General features: G+C 45.4%; 1 protein-coding gene across 29 annotated transcripts in view; it reads right to left on the bottom strand.

The window, feature by feature from the left end:
- The window catches only part of obscnb (obscurin, cytoskeletal calmodulin and titin-interacting RhoGEF b), a 614,792-nt gene that overhangs the window by 330,405 nt on the left and 265,702 nt on the right, over positions 1-18,685 (bottom strand). For 27 of the 29 annotated variants that reach the window (XM_078231785.1, XM_078231777.1, XM_078231827.1 and 24 more), the window contains 3 exons: positions 12,639-12,905; positions 11,275-11,541; positions 8,574-8,840 (listed from right to left, as the gene is read on the bottom strand). The exons of 1 other annotated variant lie outside the window; for it this stretch is intronic. In XM_078231785.1, coding sequence (XP_078087911.1) covers positions 8,574-8,840; positions 11,275-11,541; positions 12,639-12,905 — 801 coding nt within the window. The remainder of the gene's footprint in view (positions 1-8,573; positions 8,841-11,274; positions 11,542-12,638; positions 12,906-18,685) is intronic. One more of the 29 variants, XM_078231733.1, reaches the window with a different exon arrangement.

Here is an 18,685-nt window from a genome sequence, read left to right on the forward strand (position 1 = left end):
AATGCAAAAGATTCTGTAATATGAGGCCAAACAGCCTCATAGGTCATATGGGAATCAATATCCCAGGTATGACTATACTTAAGGTTCGACAAAGGAAATTAAAGAAGTCAAGTTCAACATTCAGAAGCAGAACTTCCAGGATAGTGATCTCCGGGTTATTCCCACTGAACAAGTCAGGGAAAGGAAGATGAGGATTCTCACTATTGGGTTGGCTGGATGGTATAGAAGGGATTGTTTCGGATTCATAAAATCCTGCCGTAGAATCAGTGAATAGTTATAGTGCAGGGGACCATTTGCCCTGTCGTGTTTCTGGCTTGTCTCTGCAAGAGCACCTCAGCTCATGGCACTCTCCATCCCTTCCTCCTAACCCTGCAAGACTTTCTTCAGATGCTAATCCAATTCCATTTTGAAAGCACTGTTTGTACCTGCCTCTAACACAGTCTCAGGCAGTAAATTCCAGATCCTAACCACTTGCAAAGTGTAAAAAGGTCTTTTCCTCATGTCACCATGGGTATCCAATGACTCCAAATCCTGGGACATTGGCCGGTATTTTACTGCCCTGCCTGCCACAGGAATCAGGGTGAGCGAGGGGCAGACAATGGGAAGGTACATTGGCCTCAGGCAGGACTTTTCAGTTTTGGGGTGAGCGAGGCCATAAAATCCCACCCATTGTGGCTAAATTTAGGGAAAGCTGTACAAATGCTGCTATTTCATTTCACTTCACTCCATTTCACTTCACCTGAATAGACATCCAAACCTTTACAGGATAGGATAGCAGGATAAAATTTAAATACATTAGGAATTGGGATGAGATAATCGGCACATCAAGAAATGTGAGCAGGTAATTTGGGTAGTGAGTGTCATTCTTTAAATATTAATTCAGGGGGTGTGGGAGTTCAAGCTAAGCCAGCATTTATTACCTATCCCTAATTGCCCTTGAGAAGGTGGTGGTGCCCTTGAACCATCTTCTGCAGTCCTGATAGAATCATAGAAACAAAACAGTGCAGAAGGAGGCCGCTCGGCCTACCGAGCCTGCGTCGACAACAGTTCCACCCAGGCCCTATCCCCGTAACACAATGTATTTACCTTGCTAGTCCCCTTGACACTAAGGGGCAATTTGGCATGGCCAATCAATCTAATCCTCACACCTTTGAACGGTGGGAAGCTTTTTCCCAGGTCGGTGGTGACATTCACGAGGGGTCATAGGTTCAAGGTGAGGTGGGGGGAGGTTTAACACGGATATCAGAAGGACGTATTTTACGCAGAAGGTGGTGGGGTCTGGAATGCGCTGCCGGGCAGGGTGGTGGAGGCAGACACACTGGGAACGTTTAAGACTTATCTAGATAGCCACATGAACGGAGTGGGAATGGAGGGATACAAAAGAATGGTCTAGTTTGGACCAGGGAGCGGCGAGGGCTTGGAGGGCCGAAGGGCCTGTTCCTGTGCTGTATTGTTCTTTGTTGTTCTTTGAAACCGGAACACCCGGAGGAAACACACGCAGACACGGGAGAATATGCAAACTCCAGAAACTGAAATTAAACCCGGATCCCTAGTGCTGTGAGACAGCTGTGCTAAACACTGTGCCACCTCAATGTTGTAGGATCACCCACAGGACTGTAAGGAAGGGAATTCCAAGATTTTGACGCAGCGACAATGAAGGCATGGCGATATAGTGTGAAGTCAGCATGGTATGTGACTAGGAGGGGAACTTGCAGTTGGTGGCATCCCATGCATCAGCAGCCCTTGTTCAGCTAGATGATGGAAGTCGCAGGTTTGGAAGGTGCTGTCGAAGGAGTGCATCGTGAGATGGTACATGCTGCTGCCACTTTGCGTTGTTGGTGGAAGGCGTGAAAGTTTAAAGTGGTGAATGGGGTGCCAAACAAGCAGGCTGCTTCGAGCTGGATGGTGCCGATCTTCTTGAGTGTTGTTGAAGCCATCCAGGCAGGGGGAGAGTATTCCATCGCACTCCTAACTTGTACCTTGTTTGGGGAGTCAGGATGTCAATAACTCTCTGCAGAATTCCCAGCCTCTGACCTGGTCTTGCAGCCACAGTATTTACATAGCAGGTCCAATTCAGGTTCTGGTCAATGGAGTCGTTAAGAGAGCAGTGCCTATCTTTCTCTCTCTGGAGTTGGGGACAGGAATCTGCCAGGAAACAAGTCTCTCGCCAAAATTCTACCACCCCACCTGCCACGGAATTGGAGCGCTGAGGGGCGGACAACGGAAATGTCCATTGACCTCAGGAGGGAATTTCCAGTCATGCTCGAGCGAGGATGATATAATCGATAAAATCCTGCCCTCATTGTCTGAGATTCTGCCATTTGGGGGTGGATCTTTTGCTGGAGGTAGTTGTATGAGAATTAAAAGACAGGTGTTTTTCTGGGTATCTGTCCAGAGGTGCTAAAAGGCAGGAAATCTAGCATCCACGTGAATATTTACTTTTATTTGGCATTTTAATGACCTGGTTATCAGATCTATGCAGCATTTTGACTCACACCATCCACACCTCATAAAGCCATTTATCAGAGGTGGAATTTTCCTGCCCCATTCGCCATGGGAATCGTAGCAAAGAAACAAAGAACAAAGAACAATACAGCACAGGAACAGGCCCTTCGGCCCTCCAAGCCCGTGCCGCTCCCTGGTCCAAACTAGACCATCCTTTGGTATCCCTCCATTCCCACTCCGTTCATGTGGCTATCTAGATAAGTCTTAAACGTTCCCAGTGTGTCCGCCTCCACCACCTTGCCCAGCAGCGCATTCCAGGCCCCCACCACCCTCTTTGTAAAATACGTCCTTCTGATATCCGTGTTAAACCGCTCCCCCCCCCCCCCCACCTCACCTTGAACCTATGACCCCTCGTGAACGTCACCACCGACCTGGGAAAAAGCTTCCCACCGTTCACCCTATCTATGCCTTTCATAATTTTATACACCTCTATTAGGTCACCCCTCATCCTCTGTCTTTCCAGTGAGAACAACTCCAGTTTACCCAATCTCTCCTCATAACTAAGCCCTTCCATACCAGGCAACATCCTGGTAAACCTCCTCTGCACTCTCTCTGAAGCCTCCACGTCCTTCTGGTAGTGTGGCGACCAGAACTGGACGCAGTATTCCAAATGCGGCCGAACCAACGTTCTATACAACTGCAACATCAGACCCCAACTTTTATACTCTGTGCCCCGTCCTATAAAGGCAAGCATGCCATATGCCTTATTCACTCCCTTCTCCACCTGTGACGTCACCTTCAAGGATCTGTGGACTTGCACACCCAGGTCCCTCTGCATATCTACACCCTTTATGGTTCTGCCATTTATCATATAGCTCCCCCCTACGTTAGTTCTACCAAAATGCATCACTTCGCATTTATCTGGATTGAACTCCATCTGCCATTTCTTTGTCCAAATTTCCAGCCTATCTATATCCTTCTGTAGCCTTTGACAATGTTCCTCACTATCTGCAAGTCCAGCCATTTTCGTGTCATCCGCAAACTTACTGATCACCCCAGTGTGTCTACTTCAATGCAAGGAGCATCCGGAACAAGGTGGATGAACTTGGAGCGTGGATTGCTACTTGGGACTACGATGTTGTGGCCATTACGGAAACGTGGGTAGAACAAGGACAGGAATGGTTGTTGGACGTTCCGGGGTATAGATGTTTCAGTAAGTGTAGGGAAGCTGGTAAAAGAGGTGGAGGAGTAGCATTGTTAATCAAGGATAGTTTAACGGCTGCGGAAAAGCACTTTGAGGGGGATATGCACACTGAGGTAATATGGGCTGCAGTTAGAAACAGGAAAGGAGCGGTCACGTTGCTAGGAGTTTACTATAGGCCCCCAAATAGTAATAGAGATGTGGAGGAAGAAATTGCTAAGCAGATTATGGATACGTGTGGGGGTCACAGGGTAGTTGTCATGGGGGACTTTAACTTTCCAAATATTGATTGGAACCTTTGTAGGTCAAATAGTTTGGATGGGGCACTTTTTGTGCAGTGTGTGCAGGAGGGTTTCCTGACACAATATGTGGATAGGCCGACAAGGGGTGAGGCCACATTGGATTTGGTACTGGGAAATGAACCGGGCCAAGTGTTAGATTTGGTTGTGGGAGAGAACTTTGGAGATAGTGACCACAATTCGGTGTCTTTTGTTATTGCAATGGAGAGGGATAGGGCCGGACGGCAGGGCAAGGCTTACAATTGGGGGAGAGGTAATTATGATGCGATTAGGCAAGAATTAGGGGGCATAAGATGGGAACAGAAACTGTCAGGGAAAGGCACTGATGAAAAGTGGAACTTTTTCAAGGAACAAATACTGGGTGTCCTTGATAGGTATGTCCCTGTCAGGCAGGGAGGAAATGGCCGAGTGAGGGAACCGTGGTTCACAAAAGAGGTGGAATGTCTTGTGAAAAGGAAGAGGGAAGCTTATGTAGGGATGAGGAAACAAGGTTCAGATGGCTCGACTGAGGGTTACAAGTTAGCAAGGAATGAGCTGAAAAAGGGGCTGAGGAGAGCTAGGAGGGGACATGAGAAGTCCTTGGCGGGTCGGATCAAGGAAAACCCCAAGGCTTTTTACTCTTATGTGAGGAATAAAAGATTGACCAGGGTGAGGTTAGGGCCGGTCAAGGACAGTGGTGGGAACTTGTGTATGGAATCAGTAGAGATAGGCGAGGTGATGAATGAATACTTTTCTTCAGTGTTCACCAAGGAGAGGGGCCATGTTTTTCAGGAAGAGAAGGTGTTACAGGCTAATAGGCTGGAGGAAATAGATGTTCGGAGGGAGGATGTATTGGCAGTTTTGAATAAACTGAAGGTCGATAAGTCCCCTGGGCCTGATGAAATGTATCCTAGGATTCTTTGGGAGGCGAGGGATGAGATTGCAGAGCCTTTGGCTTTGATCTTTGGGTCCTCGCTGTCCACGGGGATGGTGCCAGAGGACTGGAGAGTGGCAAATGTTGTTCCTCTGTTTAAGAAAGGGAATAGAAATGACCCTGGTAATTATAGACCGGTTAGTCTTACTTCGGTGGTTGGTAAATTGATGGAAAAGGTCCTTAGGGATGGGATTTACGACCATTTAGAAAGATGCGGATTAATCCGGGATAGTCAGCACGGATTTGTGAAGGGCAAATCGTGCCTCACAAATTTGATAGAATTTTTTGAGGAGGTAACTAGGTGTGTTGATGAAGGTAGGGCGGTTGATGTCATATACATGGATTTTAGTAAGGCGTTTGATAAGGTCCCCCATGGTCGGCTTATGATGAAAGTAAGGAGGTGTGGGATAGAGGGAAAGTTGGCTGATTGGATAGGTAACTGGCTGTCTGATCGAAGACAGAGGGTGGTGGTGGATGGAAAATTTTCGGACTGGAGGCAGGTTGCTAGCGGAGTGCCGCAGGGATCGGTGCTTGGTCCTCTGCTCTTTGTGATTTTTATTAATGACTTAGAGGAGGGGGCTGAAGGGTGGATCAGTAAATTTGCTGATGACACCAAGATTGGTGGAGTAGTGGATGAGGTGGAGGGCTGTTGTAGGCTGCAAAGAGACATAGATAGGATGCAAAGCTGGGCTGAAAAATGGCAAATGGAGTTTAACCCTGATAAATGTGAGGTGATTCATTTTGGTAGGACTAATTTAAATGTGGATTACAGGGTCAAAGGTAGGGTTCTGAAGACTGTGGAGGAACAGAGAGATCTTGGGGTCCATATCCACAGATCTCTAAAGGTTGCCACTCAAGTGGATAGAGCTGTGAAGAAGGCATATAGTGTGTTAGCTTTTATTAACTGGGGGTTGGAGTTTAAGAGCCGTGGGGTTATGCTGCAACTGTACAGGACCTTGGTGAGACCGCATTTGGAATATTGCGTGCAGTTCTGGTCACCTCACTATAAGAAGGATGTGGAAGCGCTGGAAAGAGTGCAGAGGAGATTTACCAGGATGCTGCCTGGTTTGGAGTGTCGGTCTTATGAGGAAAGGTTGAGGGAGCTGGGGCTGTTCTCTCTGGAGCGGAGGAGATTGAGGGGAGACTTAATAGAGGTTTATAAAATGATGAAGGGGATAGATCGAGTGAACGTTCAAAGACTATTTCCTCGGGTGGATGGAGCTATTACGAGGGGGCATAACAATAGGGTTCATGGTGGGAGATATAGGAAGGATATCAGAGGTAGGTTCTTCACGCAGAGAGTGGTTGGGGTGTGGAATGGACTGCCTGCAGTGATAGTGGAGTCAGACACTTTAGGAACATTTAAGTGGTTATTGGATAGGCACATGGAGCACACCAGGATGGTAGGGAGTGGGATAGCTTGATCTTGGTTTCAGATGAAGGTCGGCACAACATCGTGGGCCGAAGGGCCTGTTCTGTGCTGTACTGTTCTATGTTCTATGTTCTAGTTACACCTTCTTCCAGATCATTTATATAAATCATCTTTTCCTCCCTTGTAATGGAGATTCTCTCTAACGGGTCAACACTCCCCTCCGAGACACTCCCAGTCAACACATCCCTCTCCTTTGTGAATACCGACGCAAAGTATTCATTTAGGATCTCCCCTACTTCTTTGGGCACCAAGCATAATTCCCCACTTTTGTCCCTGAGAGGTCCGATTTTTTTCCCTGACAACTCTTTTGTTCCTAACGTATGAATAAAATGCCTTGGGATTCTCCTTAATCCTGTCTGCCAAGGACATTTCGTGACCCCTTTTTGCCCTTCTAATTCCTCGTTTGAGTTCTTTCCTACTTTCTTTGTATTCCTCCAGAGCTCCCTCCATTTTTAGCTGCCTGGACCTAACGTACGCCTCTCTTTTCTTTTTGACCAATCCCTCAATTTCCCTGGTTATCCACGGTTCTCGAATCCTACCCTTCCTATCCTTCTTTTTTACAGGCACATGCCTATCCTGCAGCCCTAACAACTGTTCCTTAAAAGACTCCCATATGCCAGATGTGGATTTACCCTCAAACAGCCTCTCCCAATCAACAGCTGCCAATTTCTGCCTAATCCCACTAAAGTTAGCCTTTCCCAATCCAACACCTTACCCTTGGGACACCACTCATCCTTTTCCATCACTATCCTAAAGCTAACAGAATTGTGGTCACTATTTGCCACATGTTCCCCTACCGAAACTTTGAAGACCTGACCGGGCTCATTCCCCAGTACTAGGTCCAGTATAGCCCCCTCTCTAGTCGGGCTATCTACATATTGTTCCAAAGAACCTTCCTGTACGCATTTTACAAATTCCTCCCCATTCAGACTCCCAGCCCTACATGATTTCCAATCTATACCAGGGAAATTGAAGTCTCCCACTACACCAACCCTATATTTCCTGCACCTATCCATTATCTCCTGACATATCCGTTCTTCCACTTCCCTTGGGCTGTTGGGGGGCCTGTAGTATACCCCCAACATAGTGACTGCGCCCTTCCTGTTTCTGAGCTCCACCCACAGGTGGGACATGGGCCATGAAAATGTCTGTTGACCTCGGGCAGGATTTTCCGGGCTTGGGGCGAGTTTGGCCAGAAAATCCCGCCCCCAGTGATTGGAATGCAATTTACATCCTCCACTCTTCAGCTCTCTTTCAAGACTTCCTACAAAGGTAGTGGAAAATCCAGGTGTATTTTCTAAGGGTGGCATTCTACTAAAGTTGCAGTGAGGTGTATAAAATGATGAAGGGGATAGATAGAGTGAACGTTCAAAGACTATTTCCTCGGGTGGATGGAGCTATTACAAGGGGGCATAACTATAGGGTTCGTGGTGGGAGATACAGGACGGATATCAGAGGTAGGTTCTTTACGCAGAGAGTGGTTGGGGTGTGGAATGGACTGCCTGCAGTGATAGTGGAGTCAGACACTTTAGAAACATTTAAGCGGTTATTGGATAGGCACATGGAGCACACCAGGATGATAGGGAGTGGGATAGCTTGATCTTGGTTTCAGATAAAGCTCGGCACAACATCGTGGGCCGAAGGGCCTGTTCTGTGCTGTACTGTTCTATGTTCTATGATTCATCTATACCATCTGCCTTGTTGACTGCCGGTGATAAACATACTATACTGAACTGAAGGCTTGTACTTATGAACCTTTCATTCTGGGGATCAGCTTTGGGAGCTAAGCAAAAAATGTATTTGAGAAATTCATGGGCTGTGTAGCTTGAGGTAAGGTTATCCACCCTGCAATGCTCTAAGGTTTTTCTCTCCATGTAGCAATCATCTTTCCTTGCTTTCCATCAATAGCCAGTGATCGTCTTCCAACAACCCAGAAAGCTGCTGGAAAGGGGGCCAATTAACACCAACAGCTGACGGTGATGTTCAAATGAGACAAAGTCAAAATTATTCAGGCCTCTCAACAGAGGCTTTGGATGGATATAACACCCACTTTGTAGATTTCTTATCTGTTTTAGGAGGAAAATTAATTGTGGGTGCCCTAAGTGCAAACCAGGTATCAATAATTGCCAGAACATGTAGTAAAATTCAGAATTTTGAAAGCAACATGTTCAATTGAACCTTTATAGACAATTAAGACAGCTGAAACGATTTGTACATCAATAAGACATCCCAAATGATAAAAATTTAGAAAAGTTTAATCTCTTGAGTATGATTTTGGCCTACCCTTCACTTTTAAGGATGCAGTTGTTTTTTGATCCCCTGAATCGCACGTGTATTTTCCAGCATCTTCGGCTTTTAGGCTATGAATAAGTAACTCCACAAAGGAACCTTCCTGCTTCATTTCATGTTTCTCACTGGAATGAAGAACCACAGACCCTTTCCTCCATTCCACTGGGGCACCCGGTTTTGAAATCTCACACTGCAGAATGGCAGTACTGTCCTCTTCAGCTTCTTTGTTCTGAAGTTTTTGTTTGAAAAGCACCGGAAGGGCTAAAAGAGACAATAATTGAATGCATAAAGTTGAACTTCAGCTAAGATTCACATTTTCCTCATGGACAGCAACAACATTTCAAATTAACTCAGTTAAAGCAAACAACACTTGAGAAAGCTATTGACTATAAGGGTTCCACTGCCATTCCTCAAGAGCCATACTTGCCCTTAGAGTTGTTATCACAAGAACGGCTGGATCAGATAACTCTTGGTTGTAAACATACAAATTGCTACTTTCTTGTGTCATAATATTTGTCAGCCAGAATTGAAGAATGTTATAGTTTGCACTAATATCATAAAATCATATACCTCAACACTATCTAACAAAACAACTAATCTCCTGTCCACTATTAAATTAGCCTCTAACAAGTACATCATAAGGAAACACCCCATTTCAATATAATTCCAGACTGCTCAGCATAAAATTCAAAACAGTTCAAAATAAATTTTGTGAATTTAAATGCTGACATATTTCCAGCAAATGTCACTCTAATGGGTAAAAATATAGAACATAAACTACAAAACATATTACAGTTTCCACCTCCCAAAAAGTGTTAACTTTCTTAATATATGCAGGTTATTTGTTCAAAAAGGATTTTGGGGGAAATTCTCTCGCCTCCCCGCCGCATGTTTCTTGGGGTGAGATGCAGCACACCATTTGTTGGCAGCATTTCTTCTGCCGCTATCAATAGGATTTCCCATTTACTGCCCACCACCGGGGACTGGCAGCAAGGATGCGCCTTCGGCTGGTCCTTCTCATGAACAGCCGGAAAATTCCAACCAAAATTTGCAAAAGTAATCCATATCACCATTGATTTACATGGATTTATTATGGATAAAATGCAGGATGGAATTTTATAGGCTGACAATAAACTATTTATTTTGAGTAATGATTATTGGCCTACCCTTTACTTTTAGAATTGCTGATGTCTGCTGATCCCCTGAGTCACACGTGTATTTTCCAGCATCTTCGGCTTTAAGGCTATGAATAAGTAACTCCACAAAGGAACCTTCCTGCTTCAGCGGCCCCTCTCCCCCAATCACGTTTTGAGTGGCAGCGGGCTGCCTCCCCCTCCAGGTCCCACCCCCACAGGCTTCTCCTCTTTCAGAACCCCCACCCACACAGGCCCTGCCCCCAGCACTGCCCAGTGGGCAATGCCAAGGTGCACAGTGGGCATTGCCCAGGTGCCAGGCTAGCAGTGCCAATGTGCCAGGGTGGTACTGCCAGGCTGGCACTGCCCAAGGGGTACACCCCCTTGCTCTCAGCCACTCTGGGGGGCCTCAATGGCCTACGGTTTCATCCGCGAGGCCAACACGACTGTTCCTCGTTCATGGGGAGCAGGTGTTTTCTTCGCCAGTGACACCTTCTCCCGGCGAGGCCATAAAGGCAACTGAGCCCGGACGATTCAGCGCTGGGCTCGTTAATCACATGGTAATCCTCATTACAATATATCTGAATAAATTATTCAGCCTCCTGCTCATTTCCGGCGGGAGGCTGCCCTCACTGGAAATCCAGCTCTCATAAAATCGCGCGAGCCTGGAAATCGGGTGTAATCCTGATTTCTCGGTGCTCACGCGATTATACTGGCTTGCCCCGCCCATCGATGCGTGGGAAGAGCCAGTAAAATTCCACCCTTTATTTCTATGTAATTCCAGATTGTTCAACATTAATTTCAAAACAGTTCAAAATATTTTTTGTGGATTTAAATGCTGACATATTTCAAAAAGATATTTCTAATGGGTAAAAATAAAGAACATAAACTATAAAACATATTACAGATTCCACCTCCCACAAAATGTTAACTTTCTTAATATGTGGAGGTTTTTGGCAGAAAAGATTTTTCTGGGAGTTCTCTGGCCTCTCCGCCACCTGATTCTCATGGTGAGAGGCAGCATGCTGTTTGTCGGCAGCGGAATCTTCTGGTTCCACTACTGCCAAACGCTTTCCCTTCAGCAGCACTTCACGCCACCAGGAAACCTGGGCAGAAGGTCCCCCAGGTGTGAACAGCAGGAGAATTCCAGCCAAAGTTTGCAAAAATAATCCATAGATTCATATTATGGATAGAATACAGGATGGAATTTTATAGGCTGATAATAAACTATTCATTATATGAGTGAGCTGTCAGGCGCCTGCTGCTGCAGGCAGCCTTAACACAGCCACCCTCCACACAATCGCGTAGGTCCGTGGCCAATCGGGAGCCCCACACAGCCAGAGATGCAGCTTCCATCGCTACCCCACCGCCCAGAGCGATTGCACTGCCCTCCCGCCCCTCTCCCTGTTGCAGAGTGGCAGCAGGTCCCCATACCCCTAGTCACCATCCCCTATAGGCCCCGCCCCTCCAGGCCCCACCCCCATAGCCCCTCCACCTTCGGGACCCACACCCACACTGGCCACGCCCCAAGCACTGCCCATCGGGCATGATTATTGGCATACCCTTCACTTTTAGGATTGCTGTTGTCTGCTGATCTCCTGAATCGCACGTGTATTTTCCAGCATCTTCGGCTTTTAGGCTATGAATAAGTAACTCCACAAAGGCACCTTTCTGCTTCATTTCATGCTTCTCACTGGAATGAAGAACCACAGAGCCTTTCCTCCATTCCACTGCGGCACCCGGTTTTGAAATCTCACACTGCAGAATGGCAGTACTGTCCTCTTCAGCTTCTTTGTTCTGAAGCTCTTGTTTGAAGAGCACAGGAAGGGCTAAGAGAGACAATATTGAGTTCATGCTGATGAATGTAAGATTCAAGTCTGATTTCTAAACATCCACTAAAATTCAGACCTAACCTGCTACTGCCTTGTTCATCTGATGTACTTGCCAGGCCTCTGACATCCCCTAGCCCCTGTGCACTTTGTGCAAAATTGGTACAAGCCCATTAATCCCAGTTTATATTTGCATTTATTTGGCACTTTAAGTACTTTGCTATCTGATTTATACAGCGTTCTGACTCAATAAGCTATCCACACCTCGTAAAGTCAGTATTGGCGATAATATCAGACCGGAATTACATCCTCCATGCCCAAGCACACTTTCAAGACTTCCAGCAATGGTAACGAATTATTCATGCCTATTTCCGCTCGGTGGACTTGTCCTAAAATTGCAGTGATTCATCTAAACTATCTGTCTTGCTCTCTTCTAAGAATAAACATACTATAATGAACTGAAGGCTTGTACTTGTGAAACGTTCATTTCAGGGATGAGCTTTGGAAGCTGAGCAATAAATGTACTACAGAATTGCATGGGCTATGTGATTTGAAAGGCAGTAGTTGCCCATCCTGTTATGCTATAAGGTTTTTGTCCGCATGTAGCTATCATATTCACGTGCCTTTCGTCAATATGCACGCCCATAATGCTCACCCTACTTCCACTAAAAGCAGCAAAACTTCACATTCAATTGCTGCATGACATATACCTCAGCACAAAACCCAGCCAATTTTCCATCATCTGACAAGCCAGAAAGCTGTTGCAAAGGGGCCAACTGACACCCACAGCTGACAGAAATGTTCAAACGAGACCAAAACTCAAAATTATTCAGGCCTCCAGACAGAGACTGTGGGTGGGCATAAAATCTACTCAGCAGATTTCTTGCCTGTTTTAGGAGGAAGATTAATTGTACCTGATCTTACTCTCCACCAGGTATAAATTATTGCCCAAGCATACAGTACAATCCAGAATTTTGGAAAAACATGTTCAGCTCAACATTTACAGACAATAAAGAAAGCTGATGTGACATGTACCTCAATAAGGCATCCCAAATGATGAAAATTAAGAGAAGTTTATTCACTGAGTAATAACCTACCCTTCACTTTTAACGATGCAGTTGTCTTTTGGTCCCCTGAGTCACATGTATATTTTCCAGCATCTTCAACTTTTAGGCTATGAATGAGTAACTCCACAAAGGAACCTTCCTGCTTCATTTCATACTTCTCACTGGGATGAAGAACCACAGATCCTTTCCTCCATTCCACTGGGGCACCCGGTTTTGAAATCTCACACTGCAGAATGACAGTACTGTCCTCTTCAGCTTCTTTGTTCTGGAGCTCTTGTTTGAAAAGCACCGGAAGGGCTAGGGGAGATAGTAATTGAGTTCATGCTGATGAATGTAAAATTCAAGTCTGATTTCTAAACACCCCACTAAATATCAGACCTCACCTGCCACAGCTTTGCTCATCTGATATACTTGCTGGGGCTCTGACATCCCATTGTCCCTGTGCACTTTGTGCAAAATTGGTATAAGCCTATATGTCAGTCAATATTGACATTTATTTGGCACTTTAAGTACCTTGATATCAAATCTATGCAGCATTATGACTGAGCAAGCTATCCACAACTCATTAAGGCAGTATCTGGAGTGATCATGTCTGAACAGAATTTACGTCCTCCACCCTCTAGCTCTCTTTCAAGGCTCCTAGCAAAGGTGGCAGAAAATCCAGGCCTATTGTCACAGGATGGTCTTATGCTAAAGGTGCAGTGATTCTTCGACACCGTCTGCCTTGTTCTTTGCTATGGATAAACATACTATATTGCACTGAAGGCTTATACTTGTGAACCTTCTGTTCTGGGAATGAGCTTCTGTAGCTGAGCAAAAGTACTGCATAATTGCAGGGGCTGCATGATTTGAAAAGTAATCGTTGCCCACCCTGCAATGCTATAAGACTTATTGTCCCCGTATAGCTGTCAACTTCAATTGTCTTTCATCAATATGCGCCCTCATAATGCTCACCCTCCTTCTACTAAAAGCAGCAAAACTTCACATTCAATTGCTGCATGACATATACCTCAGCACAAAACCCAGCCAATTTTCCGTCATCTGACAATCCAGAAAGTTGCAACAAAGGGGCCAACTGACACCCACAGCTGACAGAAATGTTCAAATGAGACCAAATGTCTAATTATTCTGGACTCCTGACAGAGGTTTTGGGTGGACACAGTAGCTACACTACAGATTTCTTCCCTGTTTTAGGAGTAAAATTAATAGCGCTTGCTCTGACACCCCACAAGGTATAAATTATTGCCAAATGTACAATCCAGAATTTTGAAAACAACATGTTCAGTTCAACATTTACAGACAATAAAGAAAGCCAGTGTGGACGGGAACAGGGACTGCAAGGAGGATGAGCAAACTGCCCACGGCACCGTGGTACAGGGAGCCGTTCAGGTGGAGGAAGAAAAAAGAAATGTAGTGGTAATTGGGGATAGTGTAGTTAGGGGTATTGACACTGTTCTTTGTGACCAGGATCGAGAATCCTGCAGGTTGTGTTGCCTGCCTGGTGCTTGGGCCCAGGACATCTCATCTGGGCTGCAGAGGAACTTGGAGTGGGAGGGTAAGAATCCAGTTGTAATGGTCAACGTAGGTGCCAACGATATAGGCAGAACAGGAACAGAGGTTCTGCAGAGGGAGTATGAAAAGCTAGGAGCCATATTAAAAAACAGAACCAACAAGGTGGTAATCTCTGGATTACTACCTCAGCCACAAGCAAATTGGCGCAGGGTAAATGAGATTAAGGAGGTAAATGCGTGGCTCAAAGATTGGTGTGGCAGGAGTGGGTCTGAATTCATGGGACATTGGCACCAGTATTGGGGAAGATGGGACCTGTTCAGATGGGATGGTCTTCGTCTGTATCGTGCTGGGACCAGACTCCTGGCGAATCGTATAACCAGGGCTGTAAATAGGGCTTTAAACTAAATAGTGGGGGGGGAGGGTGCAGGGTTATGGGGAATTACAAAATCAAAGGTAAAGGAGAGGGTACGAGTGAAGGTTAATGATGAGGACATTCATCTAGTTAAAGGAGTCAAGAGCTCAGACAGAGTAAAAAAAGTGACAAACACAAGAAGGGAGGTGGTCAACGCAGTGCAAGGAGATGGTCTGGGGAAGGATAACCAGTTTGCGACAGGTAGGGACAGAGTGTGCAATCAAGAGAATGCACTAACAAATCGGGTCCATATAAAGGCTAGCATAAAGACACTTTACCTGAATGCACGCAGCATTCGAAACAAAGTGAATGAGTTGATGGCACAAATCAGTACAAATCGGTATGATCTAGTGGCCATTACAGAAACGTGGTTGCAGGGAGACCAGGACTGGGAACTGAATATCCAGGGGTATCAGACATTTCGGAAGGATAGACAGGAAGGAAAAGGAGGTGGGGTAGCTCTGTTAATTAAAGATAACATCAGGGCGGTAGTGAGAGACGATATAGGCTCTAAGGAGCAGAATGTGGAATCGTTGTGGGTGGAGATAAGGAATAGTAAGGGGAGAAAGTCACTGGTGGGTGTGGTCTATAGGCCCCCAAATAATAACTTTGAGGTGGGTCGGGCTATAAACAAGCAAATAATGGATGTGTGCAAAAACGGAACAGCAATAATCATGGGGGATTTTAACCTGCATATTGATTGGTTGACTCAAGTCGGACACGGTAGACTTGAGGAAGAGTTCTTAGAATGCTGTCGGGATAGTTTCCTCGAACAGTATGTTACAGAACCTACGAGGGAGCAAGCTATCTTGGATCTGGTCCTGTGTAATGAGACAGGTAAAATTAATGATCTTCTTGTGAGGGATCCTCTTGAAATGAGTGATCACAATATGGTTGAATTTCTAATACAAATGGAGGGTGAGAAAGTAGGGTCTCAAACCAGTGTCCTCTGCTTGAACAGAGGGGCGTACAATAGGATGAGGGCAGAATTGGCTAATGTAGACTGGGAGCGCAGACTAGTTGGTAGGACAGCTGAGCAACAGTGGCGGATTTTTAAGGAGATTTTTCTCAGTACTCAGCAAAAATATATTCCTGTGATAAAGAAGGAATGTAAGAAAAGGGATAACCAGCCGTGGATAACTAAGGAAATAAAGGAGAGTATTAAATTAAAAACCGATGCGTACAGAGTGGCCAAAACGAGTGGGGAATTAGAAGATTGGGAAAGCTTTAAGAAACAACAAAGAACTACTAAGAAAGCGATAAAGAATGGAAAGATAAATTATGAAACTAAACTAGCACAAAATTTAAAAACTGATAGTAAAAGTTTTTACAAATATATAAAAAGGAAAAGAGTGGCTAAAGTAAATGTTGGACCCTTAGAAGACGAGAAGGGGGATTTAATAATGGGAAACGAGGAAATGGCCAAGACCTTAAACAAGTTTTTTGTGTCGGTGTTCACGATAGAGGACACAAATAGCTTACCGAAAATTGATGGTCGTGGGACTGTAGGGGGTGAGGTCCTTAAAACGATTACTATTACTAAAGAGGTAGTGCTTGGTAGGCTAATGGGACTAAAGGTAGACAAGTCCCCGGGCCCGGATGGAATGCATCCCAGGGTACTGAAGGAAATGGCAGAAGTAATAGCAGATGCGTTGGTTGTAATTTATCAAAATTCGCTGGACTCTGGGGAAGTGCCGGCTGATTGGAAAACAGCTAATGTGACGCCACTGTTTAAAAAAGGAGATAGACAAAAGGCGGGTAACTACAGGCCGGTTAGCTTAACGTCCGTAGTTGGGAAATTGCTGGAATCCATCATTAAAGAAGAAATAGGACACCTGGAAAAAAATGGTTCGATCAAGCAGACGCAGCATGGATTCATGAAGGGAAAGTCGTGTTTGACGAATTTACTGGATTTTTATGAAGATGTAACAAGTGCAGTTGACAGAGGGGAACCAGTAGATGTGGTGTTTTTGGATTTCCAGAAGGCGTTCGATAAGGTGCCTCACAAAAGGTTGCTGCAGACGATTAGGGTACACGGAGTTGGGGGTAAAGTGTTAGCGTGGATTGAGGATTGGCTATCTAACAGGAAGCAGAGAGTTGGAATAAATGGGTGCTTTTCTGGTTGGCAGTTGGTGACTAGTGGCGTGCCGCAGGGATCGATGCTGGGGCCTCAACTGTTTACCATATACATAGACGATCTGGAGATGGGGTAACAAAGTGTAGGGTAACAAAGTTTGCGGATGATACAAAGATAAGTGGGAAAGTGAATTGCGTGGAGGATGCGGAAAGTCTGCAGAGAGATTTGGATAGGCTAAGTGAGTGGGCGAGGATCTGGCAGATGGAGTATAACGTTGACAAGTGTGAGGTTATCCACTTTGGAAGGAATAATAGTAAAATGGACTATTATTTAAATGGTGAAAAATTACAACATGCTACTGTGCAGAGGGACCTGGGGGTCCTTGTGCATGAATCGCAAAAACTCAGTTTGCAGGTGCAGCAGGTGATCAAGAAGGCAAATGGAATGTTGGCCTTTATCACAAAGGGGATGGAGTATAAAAGCAGGGAGGTCTTGCTGCAATTGTACAAGGTACTGGTGAGGCCACAGCTGGAGTACTGTGTGCAATTTTGGTCCCCTTATTTGCGGAAGGATATATTGGCCTTGGAGGGAGTACAGAGAAGGTTCACCCGGTTGATACCGGAGATGAGGGGGTTAGCTTATGAGGAGAGATTGAGTAGATTGGGCCTGTACTCGTTGGAGTTTAGAAGGCTGAGGGGGGATCAGATAGAGACATGTAAGATAATGAAGGGGCTCGACAGGGTAGAGGCAGAGAGATTCTTTCCACTTAGAAAGGAAACAAGAACTAGAGGACACAGCCTCAAAATAAGGGGGAGTCAGTTTAGGACAGAGTTGAGGAGGAACTTCTTCTCTCAGAGGGTAGTGAATCTCTGGAATTCTCTGCCCATTGAAGCAATGGAGGCTACCTCGTTAAATATGTTTAAGTCACAGGTAGATAGATTTCTGATCAATAAGGGAATTAAGGGTTATGGGGAGCGGGCAGACAGATCACTATCAGATCAGCCATGATCTTATGGAATGGCGGGCAGGCTCGAGGGGCTAGATGGCCTACTCCTGCTCCTATTTCTTATGTTCTTATGTTCTTAAAGCTGATGTGACATGTACCTCAATAAGACATCCCAAATGATGAAAATGTAGAGAAGTTCATTCACTGGATCTCACGGGATCCAGGGTGAGGTATCTAAATGGATACAAAATTGGCTTCTTGACAGGTGGTTGTAGAGAGTTCTTTTTCAAACTGGAGGCCTGTGACCAGCGGTATGCCTCAGGGATCAGTGCTGGGTCCACTGTTATTTGTCATTTATATTAATCATTTGGATGAGAATATAGGAGGCATGGTTAGTAAGTTTGCAGATGACACGAAGATTGGTGGAATAGTGGACAGTGAAGAACGTTATCTCCAATTGCAACGGGATCTTCATCAATTGGGCCAGTGGGCTGACGAATGGCAGATGAAGTTTAATTGAGACAAATGCGAGGTGATGCATTTTGGTAGATTGAAACAGGGCAGGGCTTACTTAGTTAATGGTAGGGCGTTGGGGAGAGTTACAGAACAAAGAAACCTCGGGGTACATGTTCATAGCTCCTTGAAAGTGGAGTCACAGGTGGGCACAGAGATGAAGAAGGCATTCGGCATGCTTGATTTCATCGGTCAGAACATTGAATACAGGAGTTGGAATGTCTTGTCGAAGTTGTACAAGACATTGGTAAGGCCACACTTGGGATACTGTGTGCAATTCTGGTCACCCTATTATAGAAAGGATATTTTTAAACTAGAAAGAGTGCAGAAAAGATTTCCTAGGATGCTACCGGGACTTGATCAATTGAGTTATAAGGAGAGGCTAGATAGACTGGGTCTTTTTTCTCTGGAGTGTAGGAGGCTGAGGGGTGATCTTACAGAGGTCTATAAAATAATGAGGGGCACAGATCAGCAAGATAGTCAATATCTTTTCCCAAAGGTAGGGGAGTCTAAAACTAGAGGGCATAGGTTTAAGGTGAGAGGGGAGAGATACAAAAGTGTCCAGAGGGGCAATTTTTTCACACAGAGAGCGGTGAGTGTCTGGAACAAGCTGCCAG

Source organism: Mustelus asterias, chromosome 2 (assembly GCF_964213995.1).
Source record: "Mustelus asterias chromosome 2, sMusAst1.hap1.1, whole genome shotgun sequence".
NCBI classification, from domain to species: Eukaryota; Metazoa; Chordata; class Chondrichthyes; order Carcharhiniformes; family Triakidae; genus Mustelus; species Mustelus asterias.